The following is a 23,997-nucleotide window of genomic DNA, read 5'->3' as shown; positions in this document are numbered from 1 at the left end:
TTTTTTTTATAGAAAACTGGACTTGTTGATAAAGCAAAGAAATTTATACATTTCAAGACTCATTAAAATCCTCTAAACAAAGGTTGACAAAAAAATAAAATAAAAAATAAAAAATTCCTCTAAACAACTAAAACAATTTTTACCTATTCCAAATATGAATAAACAAACTAAAAAACTCACCAACACAGTTTCGGATTTTGATGATTCCTTCTCATATCTTCTTTCCTCTACCAAACAAAATTCTAATATCTCAAAAAGAGTTACCAAACATTATAGAAAACCTTCAGATCGTAAAATGTCAAAAGGAAGGAGCATTTTGAGCTGTGGCTGCTTCAATAGGCTAGAAACTAATCCAATTTCCCTCCTCCATTAACCTGCTTGTTGCTCTTCTTGGACGACTCCTTGATCTGCATTTCAAAAGATACACATTAAGTAGGAGAGTCTACGCAACTGAAAGATCAAGAGGAAACACATCATCAATACAAAATAAAACTATGAATCGTTATGTGAACTCGCAATTGATAGTGTATTTATCTTTATGCTGAGAGATAAGCTAATTGTTGTTGAGTCTCAGTTTTGGGAGTATTTGTTTTACCTGCTGCAGAAGCTTCTTTTGGAACCGGTAACCCTAATGAAAGTAAAGATATAAACACATTGTCAATGTTTTATCCAGAATTGGTAGACGCTAACCAGAAAGAAACTGAAGTTTTCAATACTCACTTTGTCAGTTCCGTAAATGTAATCGCAGTAAGTGAAAACTGATGCAAAGTTGCTCTGGCTTTGTCCTCCAACGTAGTGATGATAATCATGATACTCAGCTCCACCATAAAACGGAATGTACTTTGTCAGAGTCCATGGGAAATCATACCTACAAAAGAAAAAAGATAGAACTCAATTAATCTCCCCCGAGAAACAAGCTTCATCCACCAAGAAAACATCATATTGTCCAAATACTTCTTTGAACAAGAGGAAATACTTCTCATTTGAAGAATGCTTTCTTCCTTAGCCAATAGGAATGTTAACCAAAAGGTTATCTAAGCAGTTTTAAAACAATCCTCAAAGCTAAAAGGTATTTGAAAAGGACCTTAACCCTACCAAAAAAAAAGTAAGCCATTATTGAAACATCCCACATGTATACATCCCCAACTCACTATAAACTAATTCAAAAAAGTGGATATGATGAAATATAACAAAAAAGCTAGAAACTTGGAAAAGGAAAGGAAAAGTTATCTACAACCATGTCTTCTTCACTCACCCGCTATGAGTTTCGATAGCCTCAATTTGGCGTAAAGCAATCCACAACCAGAAGGTAATCATGTGACCAGGAGCAATAGCCGGTCCAAGAAACGTGGGAATGCCAAGAAGCAAAACCTCAGCCCAATGTGCATAAGGAGCAGCATAACCAATAGGAGCTGTATACTCATGATGAACATGATGAAACTTCTCATAACCCCATTTAGAATGAAAGAATCTATGAATCCAGTAGTTAGTGTAATCCTCTACCAAGAAGTAAACCACTAACTGTGCTACAATCTCCATTAACGATGGTAATGGCAATCCACTTCTAATCTCAATCATCTGTTTTTTAAACACAATTCAAAAGATTCATCTCTAAGATCCAAAATCTAACAAATCAGAATCATCAATTCCCAAAATTAGAAGAAATCAAAACCTGAATCGAAGGATAAGAAACGAGTTGTAAAGGACCAACGACGAGGATGAACATCTTCATGACGTCTTTGTAACACCGGAAGATATCGGAGAAAGAGTTCTTCACTTTGGGTTGAATCTTGTACCGATCGAACCAATCTGAGGTAGATCGAGACAATTCGATGAAGACGAGAGGGAGAGGGACGAAGGAGAAGATGACGAAGAGGAAGAGGATGTTGTGGCAGTAGAGGTAGTAGTCTGATTTGGTGGCGGAGTAATCGAACCAGAGAGTTTCGAGGAGAGTGAGGTTTCGTCCTAACGCCATGGACGCTTCTTCGACTGTAGCGTAAGGGATCATTGTGGACGACGTCAGAACTCGTTTCTTCCGGCGACGGCGACGGCGACGGTGAGATTGGGAGAGAGGAGTGAGTGTGAGCGTCGTTGTCGTCGTTGTAGCTGGATTGATTTTTGTCTGTTATAGAGACTGAGACCATGATTATCGGTAGTATATTAGAAGGGGAGTTCTTACATTTTTTTTGAATTAATTGTGCACTGTTTGAAATATAAGAACTCATGATCTCTTAGATAAAATTATCTCTTTTATTGGTAGGTTCTTGTTTTGAGTATCTTATTTTTGAAAATATTTTTTTTTTAAATTTAAAAGTTTTAAATAGAATAGAAGTGGTATAAATGTGTAAGCATTTAAGATTTTATAAAATTAGAAAATATTGCATTTTAATTAGTTTTCAAACATACAAAACATAATAAAACATTAATACATATTATAATAGAAGTGCAATTCTTAAATGGAGAAAATGATTAATTTTAATACTGATTTGCTCCAAATTTTGCCCAAATATTCTTAACCGGTATTCATATACAATGTCCCCACCCCCATAGATCATATTCAAAGTATATTGATCCAGTCCTCGTCATTAGTGATTAACACTGATTCAAAGTATGGGGAGAGTTGAAAGTATGGGGAGAGTTAATTTTAATACTGATTCAAAGTATGGGGAGAGTTGAAGGAACAAACACTCATCATTAGTGATTAACAGCAAGTATTACAGAAATTGATGTTAGAAGATGAGTATGACAGAAAAAAAACGATTGCAGGATAGTTACCAAGTGTCTTGGGGTAACAAACCATTTGCTAGCTTACACAACATAAAACTACAACGAATTTGAAGACAGAACAACATCCTTGGTTTGTTTCATCACTGAAGACAGAAACTCTTTGAAAGAACAAACACTCGTCACTGATGATTTGGTTTTTGTGGAGATGTGGGCTGCGGAAAGCACATGGCTTCACTCTAGGATCAAGGGCTCATAGAATAGTCTGTATGCGTCCATGACTTCTAAATACCACATGGCTTCACGATCTGGGCTTCCCGACAGCTCAACCATCTTATGAATCTGGTTTCAGTTACAAACAACAATGTGAATGAGTTAGTATGTAACAGGTTCATATAGCTAGAGGACAACAATGTGAATGAGTTAGTATGTAACAAAAACATATCCATCTACATAATCATGAAAACAGAACAAAAAAGGCATTAATGATCTCTATAACAGAACAAAATCATCTTGAATCTCAATCATTAATACTTAACTCAAGGTTATCAAAGCTATGACAGAACAAAAAACATATCCATCTACATAATCAACAAAAACAGAACAAAATATGAATCAATGATCTCTATAACATAACAAAATCATCTTGAGTCTCAATCATTAATACTTAATCCAAGGTTATCAAAGCTATGACAGAACAAAAACATAAAAAGAAACAGGAAAAGGTACCTGCAAAAGTTCCTTCTCCCGGGAGGCTTTCCACTGTCTAAACTGTTCTGCTTCTTGTTCAACCAGAACCAGCAGACGACGACCTCGCTGTTTCAATCGCCGCAACCAGATCATCATATTTCGCACCAGTCACTTCCTTGACGACCTTGTTGTCCTTCAATATCTTGAATGTTGGAACCACTCTTATTCCTAACTCCTTTGCCAATGGCTGCCACCAATAGAAAAGAGTCAAAAAAAATTCAGCAACAACAAAGGAGAAGTACATAGTAGCGTTGTTGATGAAAGTCTTCTCTTATCTTTAGATACTATCATGGTTCAATAGATAGATATTGGGTTATAGAGCACAAACCCGGTTATCTGGATTGCAGTCAAGCTTTAGAAAGACAACGTCCTCATACTTCTCTGATAAAGCTTTGTACTTGGGAGCAATCACCTTACATGGACCACACCTGCATATACACAAGATATCCAAAGAGACCATCTTCTTTAGTCAGAAGGATTTGAAATCTCTCTTTAAAGAATGACCAACATCAAATTGACTGAATTGATAACATATTAAGTCAAAAAAATTCTTATTTTTGACTTACATCTTCTTCAGGGTGTAATGTGATATGAGCGTAAACCTCATCAGTCTCATGCTCTGCTTTCAACACAACACTAAGAACACGGCAAAGTATCTTCGGAGGAAGATCAAAAACTGGTATCTCTTGATCAACGACTCCTTGATTAGTCGAAGCCACCAACTGTTACATAATAATAAAAAAACATTCAATTCTTATAATTGAGAAACAAATTAAGAACGATTTGGGAGAGTTGGATCATTCTATACATACTTGTTCCATGTGACCTTGAGGAAAGTAGAAAACTCTTTCACCATAACATGGACACCAAAATCCCTAATTTTCCAACTAACATCAAATAACCCTTATTTGCGATCCTAAATCTAAGAACTCTAATCAGAAAACAATTGTACTACATCTAAGAAACAAACCATGTGATTCCAATTGTTTCAATCTTCTGATTCCAATTTGTGTTCTTGATTCACCGATACAATCGCGAGAGAAAGAGAGAGAGAGAGGAAAAATAGTAAAATCATTCACCCCCAATATTTTTTTTTTTCATTTTGTATTTTCTGCTCGCCCAACAGACAGCTGACACGTAGCGCCTCTTAACCCACGTTCCAGTATACTATATAAGAGGAGATCTTAGATTTTTTCTTTTATTCTGATTTATTTTTTTGCCCAAATACACTAAGAACCTCCCTAACAATTCCCCGATAAACATGCCCTGAGTTGGCGAATAATTAGACTGGTGACGTGGCATTATCGGTTTAGTTAGATTTGTTTAAACCGGAATAAACCAACATTGCTAACGTGTCTCGAACTTTTTGTGATATTTTGTTCAGAGAGTTATGTATGTTCTCGTGATGGATTCAACTGGTTAGAAAACTAGAGACTCAAAAGTCACATGAACATGTTGTTTCTCTAATTTTTGCAAGTGTTCATCTATACAATTTATTTTTAGGAAGAAACTATACTATATACATCCTCAAACCCGTAGAGTCAGAGTAGTCTTTGAGGGAAAATTCACGGATGTAATATATGACTTTTGTGCTTGTATAAGAATTTTAAAGACAGCATTAAATTTATTATAGCAAACGTTGAAATAATTTGAAGCTGTTGGCCAATTGTAATTAAGTATTTAGAATGGTGGTATTACATCACGAAACGTGACGTTACATTTGAAAATCTCAAATCTAAAATTTTCGTCATAACACTAAATGATATTTAAATGTAATAGTAATGGGTAATACAAAAGTTTTAAGAATTTTTTAAAATGTGGGTTGTATACAAACTTACAAACGATCGATCGTTGTAAATACTTGGTGGGAAACAAGTGTGTTACGCGTGATTGTGAACGTGAGTGCGTATGGTATAAGGGACGTCGACCCACACCATTCATTTAATGTCTTTTTAAGAATCCCAAAAGTTCTTTCTTTCTTTCAACGAGTGAAAACAAACCTCGGACCAATCTCATCCACACACTCTACTCTTTTTTTTTATATTACTCATTTTGATGTATCATTTCTTGACGTTTATGATTTTGTAATATTTCCATTAATCAGCACTTTCGTGAAAAACAAATGAAATTGGATACTAGTAATTGTTTATGTGTTTCTTTCTAGACCTCCCTATTAGTTTACGCACGTCACACTACTGTGTATCACCTTTAGATTTTTGTAAATTGTTTTGGATTTCTCGTTTCCTTGTTTGACGTGTCGAATTTTCTGGATTTGTTACCTATACACTTTTATAGAATTGTGAGTCTCTCAAGTATCAAGAAACTCACAATTGTCGAATAATCCTCTAAAACGATGCATCAAGAAACTGTCTTTCCTTATTCCTCTAGTATTTTGCCTTCCTTAAGCATTTTGTATCAATTATTATACGTCCTTCCATATCTATTTTTTAGTAATGCATATACTGCAACGCAATTTCCAATTTATTTATAAGAATTAAATTATACAAATACACGTAAGAATCAGCACAAGATATCATATCATACTATAATGTTGACAGGAATAATAAATATCATAGAACTACGTCTCATATTACTATTTTACCTTTAATGTTTTTTTTTGTTGTTGGTCGGCTTGAATTTTAAAAGCCACACTTAACGTTTGAAAACAAATCATATATATAAAAGTAGAGTTTCAGTCTCTCCTTATTGGTCCACTTGGCAATGCAATTTTAACAAAAAAAAAATTATATTAAAACACAAATTTAAAACAATTAATTTTCATATTTAACTCACATAATATAAAACTGAAATCTTTATAGTTTCCCCCTATAAATTATGCATTAACTTTATTTCTCCACTAAGTTGTATTAATCAATTGTATTAAAACAAAACAATAAATTAGAATTGTAACTCTCATTTTTCTAAATGTAATTTTTTATTATTTCTCTTCCTATAAATACTCATGATCTTATTCTCTTAGTCTATCACTCTTTCATTCTCTCATCTTCTTCCACTACTCTCAAATCTCTTTTTTGTTTTGTTTTGTTTTGTATTTTTTTGTTATTATTGTTGTATGGGTTATAAAAATTCAAATCAAATATTATTGTAAAAGCTTAGTTTTAGAGTTTATATGATATGTATATCTTATATATTTATTTTAATCTTTTAAAATGTTTATCTCAATTTTCTATTTTATATTAACATCTTATAAGTCATTCATACTTCCTTACAATATTCACCACACCATAAGATCATAAAGTTGAAATGATCCATATGTAATTATCTATTATGTCTCTGGTTATCTCACATATTCATGTATCATTTTTAATAATTTATAAAGATCAATATAATATTTAAAGATCAATATAATTATCCATTTATCTATTTATAAAGACTATTTTTTTTTGTGATCCAATTGATAAATCTGCAGAGATCAATATTATATATATATATACATATATATATTTATGATTTGAAGTTTTTGAAAACAAAAAGAACATAATTAAACAATTAGTTTTTTGTGTCTTTAATCAAAATAAAAAATGATCCAAAAAACAAAACATATTCAACTCGAACTTAAATATAAAAATAAAATATAATTTTAAAAATATTATTTCACTAAATTCTCTAAAGATGAAACCATTAGTATGAAATCTAGCACTATAAATTAAATTGATGAGTGATAACCAAAAAAATATAAGTTATCCTTGGGATTTTAAAAATTATTGAGTTTATATCAACAAACAACCAAATCATGTGAATTTTGATTCAGCCACTTGATATTCCTTTTATTTTAGGTTATAAAAAAATAAAATATTTATTTATAATTAAAGACATGTAACTCCATTTAACTCAAATGTAACTCCTATCCAATAATTGTACATTAATTCATTCCTCCTACTAACTTATTTATCTTTCAAGAGAAAATATTTTTGGTTAAATTTTAATATTTTTTATTTATTTTGGTTGGCTAAACTTATAGTCATATTTTGGTTGGCTAAATTAATATATTTCTCATGTAAAATTATTGTTTATAATATATTTCTCATTTCAAAGTTTAAAGCAATATATCATATATATAAAAGTAAGGTTTTGATCTCTCCTTATTGGTTGATTTTCATTTAATGTTTTCTAATTTTTATTTATTTTTATTTGCTTTCTAATTGCTTTAAACAATATTTAAGACCCAATAAACACAATACATTTAACTCACACATTAAAATAAAATTATAACTGAAAATAAAATAAATTATGCATTAATCATATTCTACCACTCAATTTTATTCAAACACAATAAATTACTATTGTAACTCCATAGTTCTAAATGTAACTTCCATCATTTCTTATCATATAAATAAGCATTCTCTCAATCTATCATTCTCTCATATTGACATTCTTTTACTATCTTATTTTCACATTCTCTCATTTTTGATTTCTTATTTTTGTTGTATGGGTTGTAAAAAACAAATGAAATATCATTGTAAATTGTTAATGCTAAATTTTAATTTTAGAGACTACATGATATATATTTTACATTGTTCTTATTTTAAAAGATTTATCTCCTTTATCTAATTTGGATTATTATCTTATAAGTAATCATTCTCTCCTCCTCTCCCAGCAATATCAAATGTTGTTATATTTCATATGTGTTGTAAGAGTTTGATTCTATATTTTAATTTAGAAAGTATTATATATATATATATATATATTACATTGTTCTATTTTTTAAAGATTCATCTCCATTATCTAATTTGGATTACCATCTTATAGTAAACATTCTCTCCTCATCTCCTACCAATATCAAATGTTGTTATATCTCATATATGTTATAACTTGTAAGAGTTTGATTCTATATTTTAATGTAGAAAGTATTATATATATTTAACATTGTTTTCAATTTTTATTTTATTTTTATAATATTTTTTTATATTTCTTGCCTTTCTAATCTATTCATTTTATTTTTTAAATTTGCATAGTTAAATTTAAATTCACATATGTTAGTTTTTCCAAAACAATCAACTTTATTTGAGAATTAGATGTTCCTATTCATTTTTAAATGATCAATGTGTAACATATAAGCATTTTGTCTTGCAATCACAAGTTCCATTTCCATTGCTTAACTCCATGGTTAAACTATAATATATGTTGTCCTATTTGTAGGAATAACAACATACTTATTTAATTTATTTAAAAGAGCAGATGATTAATCGAAATAAACATTTCTCCAAATTTTATAATTCAATCAATGAGTGTACTTATTACTTTGAAAAACTTTTACATTGAAGTTCATAAAATCATATAAGAAAACTAAGATACTATGTCACTTCAAATTTGGAAAGAAACACTTGGTATTCATTTTTAAAAAAGTCAAGACACATATAAAAATTTATAATATTTAACTCACTTTATTTAAAGACATTAAATGTCATTTAACTCAAAAATAACTTCTATCCAATAATTTCATACATTCCTCCCACAAAAATATATATATATATATATATATATATGTTCAAGATTGTATTTAAATATTACATAATTTTTTAGTTAGCTAAATTTATAGTCACATATATACAATATATATACATAAGAATTTATATTACACATAATTCGACCCATTATTTACTTAACTCAAAATTGGTTTCAAAGCCAACTAAAGAAAAACAGAAACGATCTTATTGATATTAGACCAAAACATGGGCATACAAACATAATCACTTACACGGAAGATATTTTTTAAAAATAACTTATTATTGCAACATCAACATATGAAGGGTTTACATAAGCAGTTAATTAGAAAATCTATAATACAATAAATGTATTGGAAACAATACCAGTCAATGATAAGATTGGATCCTCATAAACAAGAAACAACATCTTCATAATTCATAAAAAATAAACGCCACAGTTATACACATCTAAACGAAATGGTATAAACATATAGTGTATAAATAAAAGTGACGGCAAAACCCGTATATGCCTAATTAAAACGAAATAATACAAAAGAGAAAACGAAAAAGACAAAAAAAAAATAAGAAAGTGCCAACTATACCACAACCCACGCGTTGCGTGGGGAAGTACCTAGTACTAACAAATGAAAGAGAACAAAGATAAAAGAGTAAAGCAAAAGCAGAGAGAATAAACTCTGAATTCGCTTCTTTGCCAAGCAAACCCCACACACAAAACCTTTCTCTCCTTCTGATCCTTACGCAAACTCATAAAAAATGTCTGATTCTATTCACAGGAGGAAAGCTCCGACTCCGGTTTTAAACGGTGGCCGGAGCTCAAGAACGAGACGCACGGCGTCACGATGCGTTTCCGATAAGAATAATACTCGCTTGAAATCGACGAAACATGTTTTCGAACGAAGCTTTTCAGAGCCGAGTCTCATCAATCGTCGCCGTGACGGAGGAGACAGTAATTTGCGGCGACCGTCGCCGATGAGAGGTTTACAGACGGAGGAATCTGCGGACCCGATCGTTTACTTGCCTAGGATTCGCTCTGAGGTTTTTTCTTCTTCTCCGACGTTAACGAGCTTATCTTCGCCGTCTTCTTCATCTCCGATCAATCAAGAGGTCAGACTCGTTTTTTTTTTTACTATTTTCCATAATCATGATTTTCAACTCTGTAAAATAATTTGGTCCACAAGTTTTGAGAATATTTTATATTGGACTATTACTTTTTAATATTACATATCAAACCATCGACTTTTGTCTTAAATTGGAAACAAAAAAATCTACAGGGTAATAAAAGAGAAGCACCAAAAGTAGTAATTAATGTAGCAGTAGAAGGGAGTCCTGGACCTGTAAGAGCAATGGTTAAGCTGAGTTCTAACGTCGAAGAAACGATCAAAATCGTTGTTGATAAGTACTGCGAAGAAGGACGAACACCTAAACTCAATCGAGATTCTGCTTTTGAATTGCATCAGTCACATTTCAGCATCCAGTGTAAGATATTATAACTTATATTTATAACATAACTCTATCTAAAAGTTAAAGCAGTTTTGTGTGTTCAGCGTGATCACTTATGTGTATTAGATTGGTTAGGTTGGATTAAAATATCTATCCTATACTGTATAGTTTTGCTTTAAACTCTAGTGATCATGTGAAAATAAAATCACATAATATATGAGTTAGCTTATAAAAAAGAAAAGGGTGATTTAAACAGATGATTTTAAATGTTTTTATTGAGAAAAAAAGATTGAGCTATTAATTTAATTTGATGTACTTTTCAGGTTTGGAAAAAAGAGAAATAATAGGAGAATTAGGAAGTAGAAGCTTCTACATGAGGAAGAAAGCTCATGAACAAAACGGAGGTTCGTTACCCGGGATTGCAACGGTGAGAACTAGCCTTATTCCGTCGTCGAATTTGATCGGATCGTGCATCGCTCAGTTCATTGGAAAAATCATAAGGAGAACGAGAAAGATATGGAACATATTGGTATGTGTGCAATGAGATATACTTTTGAGCATGGCACATAAATATTTTAGTTTGTGTTGTTGCTCCAAAATAAGAGCACTTTGTTGTTTATAAAAACTGTGCTATATGTAGTTTACAGATTTATACCATAACTAGATCAGTATATATGCTACAACATGAATATTAAATTTTATTTTATACAAAAAAAATTATGTTTAAAAATAAAATTTAATTTATTATATTAGTTTTAAATCAATTCATCATATATTCTTAATATTTTACATTTAGTTGGTCGTTCGTTATAAGGATCATAACTCATTCCATTATATAACTCACTATATTTAATCATTATATGTTCATTTTTCAAAATTCAAATCATAGCATATGTAGAATGAAACATAATTTTTATCATTATATGGATGATATGATGATTTATTTATTTTACAAAAATAGAATCATATGAAAATAAGAGATGAAGTATAATGATCAATGACAAAATTAGTAAGGTAAGTTAGATATCAAATCTTATATGTTTATTTTCATTGATTTTTTTAACAAATTAATGATTTATTTTTGTTTTTAAAATAATTAATTTGAATAAATTAGTATTTTGACACTTTTAACTTTTAATGACTATTATTAATTTGTTCTTTAAAACCTATATTTATAATGACATTATGATGTAATTATTTACATATTTTAAGATTATATTCAAAATGTACTTCACTAATATTATATAAGGGATTACTTGTTCTTAGATATATATATTTGTAAGTGAAACTCTATCAAATGTGGTGATTGGTTAACAAAAAAAATAACTACGAAAAATGTCTATTAATATGGGTAACAGTAACACAACACAGCACAAATCGCTATGCTATATATTGTATCATGATTTGAATTGATGAAATATATTTGAAAGTAGGAAAATAAATTATAATTTTCAGAAGATTTTACTTACTACAAAAATGGTAATGGTCTTTTTAACCCTATTATATATTTGGTCCTAACTCCACTAATGGTATGGCCCAATTGTAAACAGACCATCCCACGACATCCAAACATTATCATAGATTCATACATTACTAAATTATTTTTATTATAAGTATCAAAATAATAATCTACACATAAAAACTTATAGTGATTTTGGTGTCTAACATTTGTCATGTAATCTGGTTTTAATCTTCTATGAATTGCTGTACATTTCACATTAAAAGCAATATGTAATCTTGTATGTATGCATCTTTTATCTGATTTTTTTTTTTTGTCAAAAACATATTTTATCTGATTTTATCTTATTTTTTTAGGCTAATTGGTGGGACATATACATCATATATACAAAAGGTAAGTGTCTTGTACCATTAGTAGGTTTTTTTTAACCGTTCTCCTTTTTTCCAATTCATCAAGTGATAAATTATACATCAAATTATTCTAATATTTATGATAGAAGTATTAATGCGCATGCAGTATATTCTTTCTTTTTAAACTAAAGATGCATAGTTTAAAATTATGCTTATACACTTCCGTAACTAATCTTTCTATTATTTTAATGAAAACATGCTAATTTCCAATATAAAACCATACCTTTTAATATATTAATATGATAACATTATTGTTTTTTCTATCCTAAGTAACATTCCTTCAATATATATATAAATATCAATAACTCAATAGCTAAAGATGACACATCATTAATTTTATTTAAATAAATTTACATTGAAGATGTAATATATATATATATATATATATATTGTACCAAACACACACATATATATTGTATATACACAGTGAAATTAATTACTTTTAAGTAGTCTCTTTATTAGTTTTCAGCAATAATATTAACACATATTGACGACTATATATGCTAATATTTATTTCCTTTATTGGGTTTTACCATATCAAAATCATGTTGACAAAATTAAATATAAAAAAGGCTAAGCTAAATATATTTTTGAATTAACATATAATGTTCACATTCTAGTTAATTCTATACTCTTTAAGTACATGCAAATATTATATTTTCTTAATAAAACTAATATATAACATAATATGTTAAATATATATATATGCTTAGCATTGTTTTCTCACAGGTAATTTGATACTGACGGTTAGATATGGGAATTAGAATAATTTGCTTTCTTTGGTTGATATTAACGCTCTCATGGCATGTAATTTGGTTTGGTAAAACTCTACCATATTTAAAAGAGCAAAAATTATATTATTTAACTATTACTTTTAGTGGTTACGAATATAATAATCTAACTATGATTTAGTATGTGAGAACATTTTTTTACCCTAACATAATCGAATCAACTCAATTAGAAATATTTAATATTTAATATTGGTGGTGCTAGTAAAAAAAATTGATAATACAATAAAAGCTAATAGTATTTCATATTTATATTAATGTCCATCCAATATCATAATCAATAAGAGGAAGACAATTTGATTCAGTCAAATTTTTTATTTTATGTTTCTGGCCGAAATTTTTATCAAACAGACTAAAAAGTTGGTACAAACAATACTATTGAATGTTATACATATACTCGTATTATTTTAAAGTCAAGACTAATACTGACTGTAAGAAAACAATTCAAAAACCCAATTATCAAAAATATTGGAAATCGCCAAAACTCCTATGACACGTGGAGTAGGATCGTTTCATTCAACTTGCATATTCAAAAGTGATAATATTACAAAAAAATAAAAATAATAAATTGTAAAATTGATCAATATTCGGTTCCCGCACGTAATATAGGTAAGTCCGTTACAGTAAAATCTCTATAAATTTAGTAATGTTATGATTTTTTTTTTTGTCAACAATGTTAAGACTTTGATATTTTTATTAATTTATATTGATATTATAAAATAATTCTTATTAACTGATAGATGAATGTTTTTGTTAATTTTTATTGTTATTTTGTTTTTGAAAAAAATGTTCATTGAATCATTTCAAAAATAAGATTACTCTTTTGATGTTACAAATTTTATAGTTATGTAATTGAAATATTAATGTTTAAAAACAATTTTTTAACAAATTACAAATATATAGATAAATTCACTTAGACACATGATATACATAAATTCAAATTTATCATTAATGACCTTAATCGTCATATTTTTATAGTTTATAATATTATTAAAAACGAAAATGATGCATATTTGGAACTGAAATTTTTAAACAAATTTGATTATTTTTATGACATGTTATAGATTGTACTACAATATTATAATTTGAAAATGCAGCGTAACAAATATTTTGTAGAGATGAGCTCTATAAGAAAATTTAATTTATCAACATGTAAGAATCTTGGTCAATTTTAACTTGATCAATTACCTAGAGAAAATTCAAAAAATTCTCCAAAAAGCGAATTGACTTTGGATTAATTGGATTGCTTTATTATGCGACTATTATGTGGTAATCTTTGATACAGGTAGTGCGGATCTCTTCGTACCTAGTACGATTGGATGGAAAGTCCAGGAGGCTAGTAAATATGATTCATCCAAATCACTAACTTACATACATAATGATATGGCTCATTGATATATATATATATATATTAATTTATCCATTCTTTAATACCAACAGTTATATCTAACATTAGATTTTATAGGTGAACCTGCTCAACTCACTTATTATGCAAATCTTGTTATTGGTATCCTTAGCCAAGATGACATAATAGTTGGTGATGTTACTAAAGAAAAACAAGTAAGAATAATAAATGTTTTTTTTTCTTTTTTTTTATATTAACTTATTACTGAAGTTTTTAGTTCAATTTATGGATCATTTATAAACATCATATAATAAGTTAACATAAAAACATCATATGACCATTTAGTTCAATTTATGGATCTCCAATTTAAACATGATATTTTCTTGGATTCAGGAAAATAGGATCATAATACATATTATTTTATCTAATTAATCGACTTTTAGATATTTTCTCATTTTAACATGTTTTTGCAAGTTTGAAGTTAGATGAGCTACAAAAAAACGTGTGTCTTGTATCACTTAAATTATATCACAAAACTAAGTAATGTTATTTTAAATCATTTATTTATAAATGAAGTAAATATATATGACTTAGCATCATTTATATTAACTAATATTTTAATTAACTTGTTTGACATCAATTAAATAAAATTGATACAATTTTTAATAGTTTGTATCACTTTTAAAAAATGATATAAAGTAAAAATTTACATCATTTAGATAATTGATGTATCTATTAATTTTTGGTAAAATCGTTTTGATAAACGATACATTTAGAAAATTGATGTGAAAATAAATTATACTATTAACATAATATACACATTTAGTTTTTAGAATACGTAAACAAAATAAAATAATAATAAAGATTTTTTATTAGCTAGTTAATAGTGGTAAGGATCGAACTTTAGTCTATTATCCACCGTTCATAGATTAAATCCAACGGATAAGATATTTTTTCTTTTTCTATTTTTGTCAAAGCTTCTCCTTTTTTCTTGTTGTCATCAAAACTTCTTCGCTTCCATATTCTCTTTTGTCGTTTTCCTTTCTCACAACTTCTCCTTCCTCACATCATATCATTCGTTCTTCTCTTTAATCTCATTGTATCATAGTAATTTTGTGGTCATTAGGTTTGGCATGTTTGATGGCCATTGTTGTCCTAATGACCATAAACAATGGCCAAGATATCTTTGGTCTTGGTAGAAATCACAAACAAAGAAACATGTTTGACCAATGATATCTTGGCCATTGTTTGTGGTAATGGACCAAAGTAATTTTCTCCTAATGACCACAAACAATGGCCAAGATATCATTGGTCTTGGTAGAAATCAATACTTCTATATGTTTATTTGTAGTTCTTTTGTAACATGTAAGAATGAAATAAGAGTAACAAATTGATGATAGTGAAGAACACAAAAGTGTTAAGAAAAAATTATTACTGATTATTGTAAAAATAATATTATAACTACGTGCATTCTTCTTATATAGAGAGAGCTGATCAATCTAAATTTCTAAAACTAGAAGAACAAACATAAATATTAACATTTATCAATAATCTTTTAATTTTTTTTAATATCATATATTTTAGATTTTCAAATTTCAACTTTATCATCTCAAGTCAACCATCAATTTAGGTAGATCTCTAATTCTCCATCTTCCAATATTGACAACTTTCACGCTTTGCTCAACTTGTTTGAGTCTTACTGTTTATAATGGAGAGAGGAAAATAATGTTTTCTCAACGTTTAAATGTTAAATCTGTTCAGCTAAAGACTTGGAAGATTCAAAGGACCATAGTTTTATTTGTTTTGTGACAATTAAACGAGGGGCCATAATTTTAAGAGGAGAAAAATGTGACCAATACCATTAAAAAAATGAAATAAATGTATTAGCATCGTGATCAAATGAAAAATACTCCCTTTGTCTCACAAAGATTGAAGTTTTAGAGAATTTTTTTTGTCCTAACAAGATTGATGTTTTGAATATTTTTAATAAATTTTTGTTTTAATGATTACTGATGCTGTAGAGTGTATGGAGTGTAAAAGTGGGAAGGTGGGAAAGTGAAAAAGTATTAGAAAAATAAATCATATATTCTCTCTGTCTTAATATGTGTGTAAAATCCTAAACTTCAATCTTTGTGAGACAGAGGGAGTATATACTAGTATACAAACTAGAAGAACAAACATAAATATTACATGAAGCAATGGACCAAAGTAATTTTCTCCTAATGACCACAAACAATGGCCAAGATATCATTGGTCTTGGTAGAAATCAATACTTCTATATGTTTATTTGTAGTTCTTTTGTAACATGTAAGAATGAAATAAGAGTAACAAATTGATGTAAGAGTAACAAATTATATTCACTTACTTCAATCTTTGTGAGCCAATCCATTTACGAGTAGACCAATGATATCTTGGCCATTGTTTTCCTTTCTCACAACTTCTCCTTCCTCACATCATATTCTAAGTAATAGAAATAATCAAAATAAGTGATATCTTGGCCATTGTTTCAAAGGTGAAGGCTACTCTACTCCTACCGACCAACGTCACTGTGTTAACAGTGTGGCTCTCAAATTCGCTGGTGCTGATTCTTCCAAATAATCATCCATCGGACCACTTTATCTCAAATAAAAGAATCTATTCTATGATTCCAGCACCTGAGATTGAGAAAAACTAGTCAGTAGACGACCTGCAAACAGTCTTGAATGATGCAAGAGAGAGAATGAGCTTTTAACCTATTGGAGTTGGGAGATTGAAAAGAGAAACAGCAGCTAGGCCAAAGACGAAACCTAGGAGAGGCTTAATGAGATATTGTCCAACATATCGACTTACGACAAAGGAACAATACCTTTAGCAACCCCCATATACTACTAGAGGATAGATCCAAAAGAAAGGAAATCATTATTTTTGTTTTTTTCACAAATCAAGTAGCCAGATGCATAAACATGCATTCCAACCAAAATCTCCAGAAAATGGATTCACCAACAGAGCCAATCCATTTACTTGTGTCTCACCCGTATGAGTAAAGCATGATCAGGCTTCTTCCTTGAAGTTGCCATTGCAATAAAGAAAATGTCAAGAGCCCACAATCAAATGTCAAAAGGAATGGCATCGGAGACCCAAACCGGTAAGAGTCCATAAAACAACAACAACAACAACAACAACATCTACATACATGATCAACTGATTAAAAATCTTCAAACAACATTAAGGTTCCGTAGATTGTATAGCCCACTGGAGCATTTCCGACAAAGTATGTGTGAGTGAGGTTTGTCAGTAGTAGTACGTAGCTCCAAATGGCCCACAGGAGCATTTCTCCAGATTTTTCTTGATTCATTGAATTCAAATATGCAAATGTGAAGAGTAGTATATCAGTTCTTAGTACACTAGATTGATCCAAAACAAAACAAGCAATACAAAACGATAAAACCAACCCTTTTGTGAACATATATATATAAGCTGGGATCGGATCATACTCAGATACTAACAAAATAGAGATCCGTTGGATATATCTACTAGAGGTTGCGTTGAATATATATATACTCCCAACCGCCCAATAATCCAGAAGAAGATTGAAACAAAAGGTTAACTTCAAAATCTCACATGTGCTCCTTCGGATAGTTCCACAATCAACGCAAGTCCTCTTGGTATCACCACAACTCCAACGATTAGGGATCGAATCTGTGGGCATAAATCGCTTAAATCCGAGTTCGATCATGAGAGAGGGACAGAGAGTCTCTGTTCGATTAATCCGATAGATAGAGAGATGGAATCGCCCAGAAATTGTGAATCGGAGAAGAGGAAGAGGAAGATAAATTTTGGGCAAGAAGAGATATTATTATTTGTGTATCGCAGAAATTTTTGGGCAACATAAGAGAAAAAATAAAAAAAAATTGATAGCCCTAATCACTGATGGCTAAAGTAAGTAAAAAAAAAAAGAAGTCAATATCAAATTCAAAGATAGAAAAACAAAAACAAAAAAACAAACAAAAAACGCATGTAAATTTGGTTGAAAATTTGGTTGAAAATTTTAAACGCATGTAAACGCATGTAAGATAGAACAAGAAGAATGGTTGAAAATTTGGTAGTATTTTGGTGTACATGTACATTTGCCATGTTTCATGCAATTCTGGTTTTAATAGGGTATGAATTATATAGGTTTCACGTTCTAATCAATATCTATATATAGATCAGCAGCAAACTTCTAAAAGGTAAATATGCAATTCCCTCTCTCTCTTACTTTTTTAAAAATCTTTTAAGTAACTTGTAATCTTGTAGGTGTCTTGGACCATTCGTAGATTTTTTTTTTAAAAAATTTTTGTTTTTTCTTAAACCGTTCTCATTTTTTTTTTTTCATTTTATCAAATTATATATTATACATCAAATTATTATAATATTTATGATATAAGTATTGTTAGGCACATATTCATTCTTTATTTTTTAAACTAGAGATGCATACTTTAAAAGTATGCTTATACACTCCAGTAAGTGTCCCATATAAAAACCCACCTACCTTTTCAATTTAATATGATGACTTCATTCTATCCTAAGTAAAATTTTATTATTATTATTATCATTGTTCCTTTTACTTTTTAAAAAAAAAATATTTGTATTTTCATGATTAGTAATTTCGTTTTTCTTATATCACTTTTCAAAAACAGATTATTTTAAATTAAATTAATTATATATTCTTTTCGTTATTTAGATTTAAATTTTGTAATACTTTTTCTGTCATTATTCTTTAATTGTTTTGTTGATATTTTGTATATATTTATTAAAGATAATTATCAATAGTTAATTTTATTTGACTATAAATTTACATTGACCAAGTTTCTTACATGTTGATCAGCTAGCATGGGAATGAAAATAAATCATCTTGTTTTGTTGATGCTAATGGGGCAAATAGTAAATGCTTCCATTAGGATTGGCTTAAAAACAAAACCCTATCTTGAAAACTCGATTTTTGGATGTTCCCATAGAGTTGAATTTAATCGACTGTTTTCAAGATATGGTTTTGTTTTTAAACTTATTCTGATGGAAGCATTTGCTATTTGCCTCATTAGCAACAACAAAACAAGATGATTTATTTTCATTCCTATGCTAGCTGATCAACATGTCAGAAACTTGGTCAATGTAAATTTATATTCAAATAAAATTCACTATCGATTTATATTGCTAATTATCTTCAATAAATATATACAACATATCAACAAAACAATTAAAGAATAATGAACAGAAAAAAGTATTACAAAAATTTAAATCTAAATATCGAAAAGAATATATAATTAATTTTAAATAATCTGTTTTTGAAAAGTGATAAGAGAAAATGAAAATTACTAATCATGAAAACACAAGTAAATTAACATAAAAGTAAAAGGAACAATGTCAATAATAATAATAAAAATTTACTTAGGATAGAATGATGTCATCATATTAGATTGAAAAGGTATGTGGTTTTTTATATGGTAAACTTACGGGAGTGTATAAGCATAATTTTAAACTATGCATCTCTAGTTTAAAAAAAGAAAGAATGAATATGTGCCTAACAATATGTATCATAAATATTATAATAATTTGACGTATAATATATAATTTGATAAAATGAAAAAAAAAAAAGAGAATGGTTTAAGAAAAAACAAATTTTTAAAAAAATAATAATAATAATCTATGAATGGTCCAAGACACTTACCTTTATATATATGATGTTTGTGTCCCACCAATTAACCTAGTAAATAGAAATAAAAAGAATATATTTAGATAAAGATGTATACTTACAAGATTACGGGGGTGTTTTAAAACAATGATTTTGGAGAATTCTATGGGATTTAAGAAATTTGGAATTTTGATAGATTTTAGGGAAGTTGATATGATTTATGGTAAAATTCTTTCAAATCCCACCTAAAACCATGAGATTTGGATTTCTGTATTTTTAACTAAACAAATCCTCTTAAATCCTCCAGAATTCCTAAAACTTATTAAAATCCAAATCCACAAACTGTTTTGAATAACAGTGGATTTTAAAGTAGATTTTTAAATCATCAGTTCAATAACAGTGGATTTCAGAAGACTTTTTAAAATCCATGATTGAATAACATAAGATTTGTAACTTTTATACAAATCACCTAAAATGTCAAGTTGAATACATCCCCCTACAAGTTACTTAAAAGATTTAAAAGAGAGAGAGAATTGCATATTTACCTTTTATGAACTTTTAGAGATAAAATTTAGAAGTTTGCTGCTGATCTATTTATAGATATATACAAGTTACCTTTAAATATATATATATATATATATATATATATATATATTAATTTATTTACTCTTTAATACCTACAGATATATCTAACATTAGATTTTACAGGTGAACCCGCTCAACTCACTTATTATGCAAATAGTGTTATTGGTTTCCTTAGCCAAGATAACATAATAGTTGGTGATATTACTATAGAAAAACAAGTAAAAATAATTAATATTTTTTCTTTTTTTATGTTAATATCAATTTAACAAATGTAAAACACTTCTGACATTTTCTTTATTTTTTTTCTCTTCTAAATATCACAATTAAATATGATTTACTTTTCCTTTTTTCTTATTAAAAAACTATTGTCATTGGAAAATGAATCAATATAATTAAGTTTTTTGTTATAATGTTACACAGGTATAAAATTTTAGAAAAAGGTGGTGTTGAAAAAAAAATATTCTCAATGTGATTGAAATATTATGACAAAAATGATGCTGAAAATGGAGCAGTTATATTTGGTGGATTCGACTCGACTCACTTTATAGGGGACCACACATATGTCCTACTCTCTGTCACCGCTCCTAAATATTTTTGGGAGTTTGACATGGGGGAGATCTTTAATTGAAGGAAGGCAAACTGGACATTGCATAAACGGCTGTTCTGCTATTGTTGATTCTGGCAATACTGTCATATGTTGTCCATCGGTAAATAAATAAATAAATATAATATATATATATATATATATATATATATATTGTATCCTGTTTGTTTGTTGTTGATTTGAAAATTAACAATTTTCCTTTTCTATTATCATAGGTTGTAATTAGAAAGATTTATAAAGCTATTGGGCCGGAAAATATACTACCTTCTATCACTGGAAAATGAATCAATATAATGAAGTTTTAAGCTATATTGTAACATTCACGTCCAAACTTCAAAACAATATAATAAAGGTACAAATGCAAAGTTTAATTTTTAAGGTACAAATGCAATTCTCTCTCATTTTCTTTAATATTAAATAACTTGTATAAGTGTATGTATGCATCTTTATGATTCTACCTTATTTTATTAGGCTAATTGGAACACATACATCATATATATACAAAAAGGTAAGTATTTTGGACCATTCATAGATTTCTTTATGGTTTTTTTTTGTCTTAAACCGTTCTCATTTTTTTCACTTCATAAAGTGATAATTATACATCACATTATTTAAATATTTTATGATATAAATATTAATACATCACATAATCTTCTTTTTAAAAACTAAAGATGCATAGTTTAAGTAAAATTATTTTCTTTTTTTCTCACTATTTATTTTATGTTTTTGTTATTTTATTTGTATTTTCATATTAGTAATTTTCATTTTTCTCGTATCAATTCTTTTAAAAGCTCATTTAAAATTAATGATATATTATTTTATTTATTTCAATTTAAGTTTTTGTAATACAGTTTTATGTCATTCTTATTCAATTTTTTTTTTGATATCTTGTATATATGTATATTTATCAAAGATAAGTATCAATATAATGCAATAGCTATATATGTCACACAATTATTTTATTTGAATAAATTTAACTTGAAAATATGTATATATAATTTACATTGATGATATATATATATATATATATTGTACCAAACACACACACTTACATATATGTATATATGATATTATACGTGAAATTATTTACTTTTTAGTAGTCTTGTAATTAGTTTTCAGCAATAGATATTAACATATATTAACGACTACATGCTAATATTTATTTCTTTAATTGGTTTTTTACCATATCAAAATCATGTTGACAAAAGTAAAGATAAAAAAGGACTAAGCTAAAGATATTTTTGAATAACATGTGAAATTAATTACTTTTAAGTAGTCTCGTAATTAGTTTTCAGCAATAAATATTAACACATATTGACGACTAATATTTATTCCTTTAATTGGTTTCTACTATATCATCAAGATCATGTTGACAAAAGTAAAGATAAAAAAGGACTAAGCTAAAGATATTTTCGAATAACATGTGAAATTAATTACTTTTAAGTAGTCTCGTAATTAGTTTTCAGCAATAAATATTAACACATATTGACGACTAATATTTATTCCTTTAATTGGTTTCTACTATATCATCAAGATCATGTTGACAAAAGTAAAGATAAAAAAGACTAAACTAAAGATATTTTCGAATAACATGTGAAATTAATTACTTTTAAGTAGTCTCGTAATTAGTTTTCAGCAATAAATATTAACACATATTGACGAGTACTTATTAATATTTATTCCTTTAATTGGTTTCTACTATATCATCAAGATCATGTTGACAAAAGTAAATGACAAAAGTAAAGATAAAAAAGGACTAAGGTAAATATATTTTTGAATAACATATAATGTTTACATATCTAGTTGTAATTCTATACTCTTTAAATACATACAAATATTTTATTTTTTTAATGAAACTATATAAGTATAAAATAGCTACGCTTAGCATTCGGTTTCTCACATGTAATTTGATATCGACATTAAGCTAGGGAATCAAAACAAATTACTTTGTCTAATCGATGTTAATGCTCTCATGGCAAGGTGAAGGATAAAATGCAAACGCTGCCATGAAGATATTACGTAAGAACCAAATCAAATTTGGGGAATAGTTTCTTAAACTCAACAATATTTAAAACAACAAAAAACTATTATTGTCAACAAAAAAAAATTCTACTACAAAGATAATAGTCTAACGAGGATTTAACAGGTGGGACAGTTTTTTACACTATTATAATTGAATAAAACTCGCTGAAGTTTATGGGTGGTAAATAAACCAATGCGTATTAGATTGGTTAGGTTGGATTAAATTACTATACTATTCTGTCTAGTCTTGGATTTTGCTTTAGACGGGTGCCAAGACAAACCTTCTAGCCAAAAGAGAGTATTTGAGAAAGTTTCTTGGGAAGTGCAAAAACCCAGAACAGGTTCATAGCAGATGAGTGAGTGTCCGTCGATATCGCCGCTGACGCCTCACATTCCGCGACCACCGTCGATATCGTCGTTCCCACGTTCATCAATCTTTTCTCTTGTGGTTTCGTTGATTCATTTTCAAAGGTCTCTCACCATCTCCGATTAGATTGGAAATCGAAATTGCGCTTTCTATATATAACAGTGCTGTAAATAGGAACTGAGCCATTAACAGAGCATTAGAAGGAGAGTGCTTTCTTTGAATTTGGGTTTTCTTTTGGTGTGTGTTGGTTTTTGAATTTTACTTTTGGGTGTTGAATTTTAGAAGTTGGTTTCTCAAATGTTGGATTCGAAGCTGAGGTTCTTCCTTCAAAGATACTTGTGAACCGCTTTAACCATCTTGAGTCCATCTTGGTCCACCAAACTCT

General features: G+C 28.6%; 3 protein-coding genes across 5 annotated transcripts; 1 reads left to right on the top strand and 2 right to left on the bottom strand.

The window, feature by feature from the left end:
* Window positions 1-29: 29 nt before the first annotated feature.
* Window positions 30-2,225, bottom strand: LOC104731224 (methylsterol monooxygenase 1-2). The gene is made up of 5 exons (XM_010450543.3): window positions 1,673-2,225; window positions 1,256-1,578; window positions 721-868; window positions 596-628; window positions 30-407 (listed from the first exon to the last, which is right to left on the bottom strand). The coding sequence occupies exons 1-5, from the start codon at window positions 2,006-2,008 to the stop codon at window positions 348-350; spliced, it is 900 nt and encodes a 299-aa protein (XP_010448845.1). The 5' UTR covers window positions 2,009-2,225; the 3' UTR covers window positions 30-347.
* A 522-nt stretch (window positions 2,226-2,747) lies between these two features.
* LOC104733372 (thioredoxin F1, chloroplastic-like) lies at window positions 2,748-4,538 on the bottom strand. 2 transcript variants are annotated; one of them, XM_087479807.1, is made up of 5 exons: window positions 4,287-4,361; window positions 4,041-4,196; window positions 3,803-3,902; window positions 3,454-3,661; window positions 2,748-3,066 (listed from the first exon to the last, which is right to left on the bottom strand). In XM_087479807.1, exons 2-4 carry the CDS (start codon window positions 4,088-4,090, stop codon window positions 3,512-3,514), a joined length of 300 nt encoding a protein of 99 aa, XP_087335933.1. In that variant the 5' UTR covers window positions 4,091-4,196; window positions 4,287-4,361; the 3' UTR covers window positions 2,748-3,066; window positions 3,454-3,511. The 2 variants fall into 2 exon arrangements, with proteins under 2 accessions (XP_087335933.1, XP_087335932.1); XM_087479806.1 differs by lacking the exon at window positions 4,287-4,361 and adding an exon at window positions 4,445-4,538 and having other exon boundaries at window positions 2,932-3,066.
* Window positions 4,539-9,500: 4,962 nt separating this feature from the next.
* LOC104731223 (uncharacterized protein At4g22758-like) lies at window positions 9,501-12,371 on the top strand. Of its 2 annotated transcripts, XM_087477660.1 has the most exons (4): window positions 9,577-10,046; window positions 10,214-10,418; window positions 10,706-10,911; window positions 12,198-12,371. In XM_087477660.1, exons 1-4 carry the CDS (start codon window positions 9,696-9,698, stop codon window positions 12,267-12,269), a joined length of 834 nt encoding a protein of 277 aa, XP_087333786.1. In that variant the 5' UTR covers window positions 9,577-9,695; the 3' UTR covers window positions 12,270-12,371. The 2 variants fall into 2 exon arrangements, with proteins under 2 accessions (XP_010448844.1, XP_087333786.1); XM_010450542.3 differs by lacking the exon at window positions 12,198-12,371 and having other exon boundaries at window positions 9,501-10,046; window positions 10,706-11,117.
* Window positions 12,372-23,997: the final 11,626 nt, after the last annotated feature.

The sequence above is a fragment of the Camelina sativa genome, chromosome 12 (assembly GCF_030686135.1).
Source record: "Camelina sativa cultivar CO46 ecotype springtype chromosome 12, ASM3068613v1".
NCBI lineage: Eukaryota > Viridiplantae > Streptophyta > Magnoliopsida > Brassicales > Brassicaceae > Camelina > Camelina sativa.
Note: the sequence above shows the minus strand (reverse complement) of the source record. Positions and strands in the feature narration are given on the sequence as shown.

What these genes read in the sequence shown, in the direction of transcription:
- LOC104731223 (XM_087477660.1), top strand. Translation starts at nt 9,696, where the DNA reads ATGTCTGATTCTATTCACAGGAGGAAAGCTCCGACTCCGGTTTTAAAC. An exon ending in CATCTCCGATCAATCAAGAG is followed by an intron (nt 10,047 to 10,213) that starts GTCAGACTCGTT and finishes AAAAATCTACAG; the next exon opens with GGTAATAAAAGAGAAGCACC. An exon ending in GAAAGATATGGAACATATTG is followed by an intron (nt 10,912 to 12,197) that starts GTATGTGTGCAA and finishes TTATTTTTTTAG; the next exon opens with GCTAATTGGTGGGACATATA.
- LOC104733372 (XM_087479806.1), bottom strand. Translation starts at nt 4,090, where the DNA reads ATGAGACTGATGAGGTTTACGCTCATATCACATTACACCCTGAAGAAG. An exon ending in CATTACACCCTGAAGAAGAT is followed by an intron (nt 3,903 to 4,040) that starts GTAAGTCAAAAA and finishes GTGTATATGCAG; the next exon opens with GTGTGGTCCATGTAAGGTGA. An exon ending in ACTGCAATCCAGATAACCGG is followed by an intron (nt 3,662 to 3,802) that starts GTTTGTGCTCTA and finishes TATTGGTGGCAG; the next exon opens with CCATTGGCAAAGGAGTTAGG.
- LOC104731224 (XM_010450543.3), bottom strand. Translation starts at nt 2,008, where the DNA reads ATGATCCCTTACGCTACAGTCGAAGAAGCGTCCATGGCGTTAGGACGA. An exon ending in ACATTTACGGAACTGACAAA is followed by an intron (nt 629 to 720) that starts GTGAGTATTGAA and finishes TACTTTCATTAG; the next exon opens with GGTTACCGGTTCCAAAAGAA. An exon ending in AAAAGAAGCTTCTGCAGCAG is followed by an intron (nt 408 to 595) that starts GTAAAACAAATA and finishes TTTGAAATGCAG; the next exon opens with ATCAAGGAGTCGTCCAAGAA.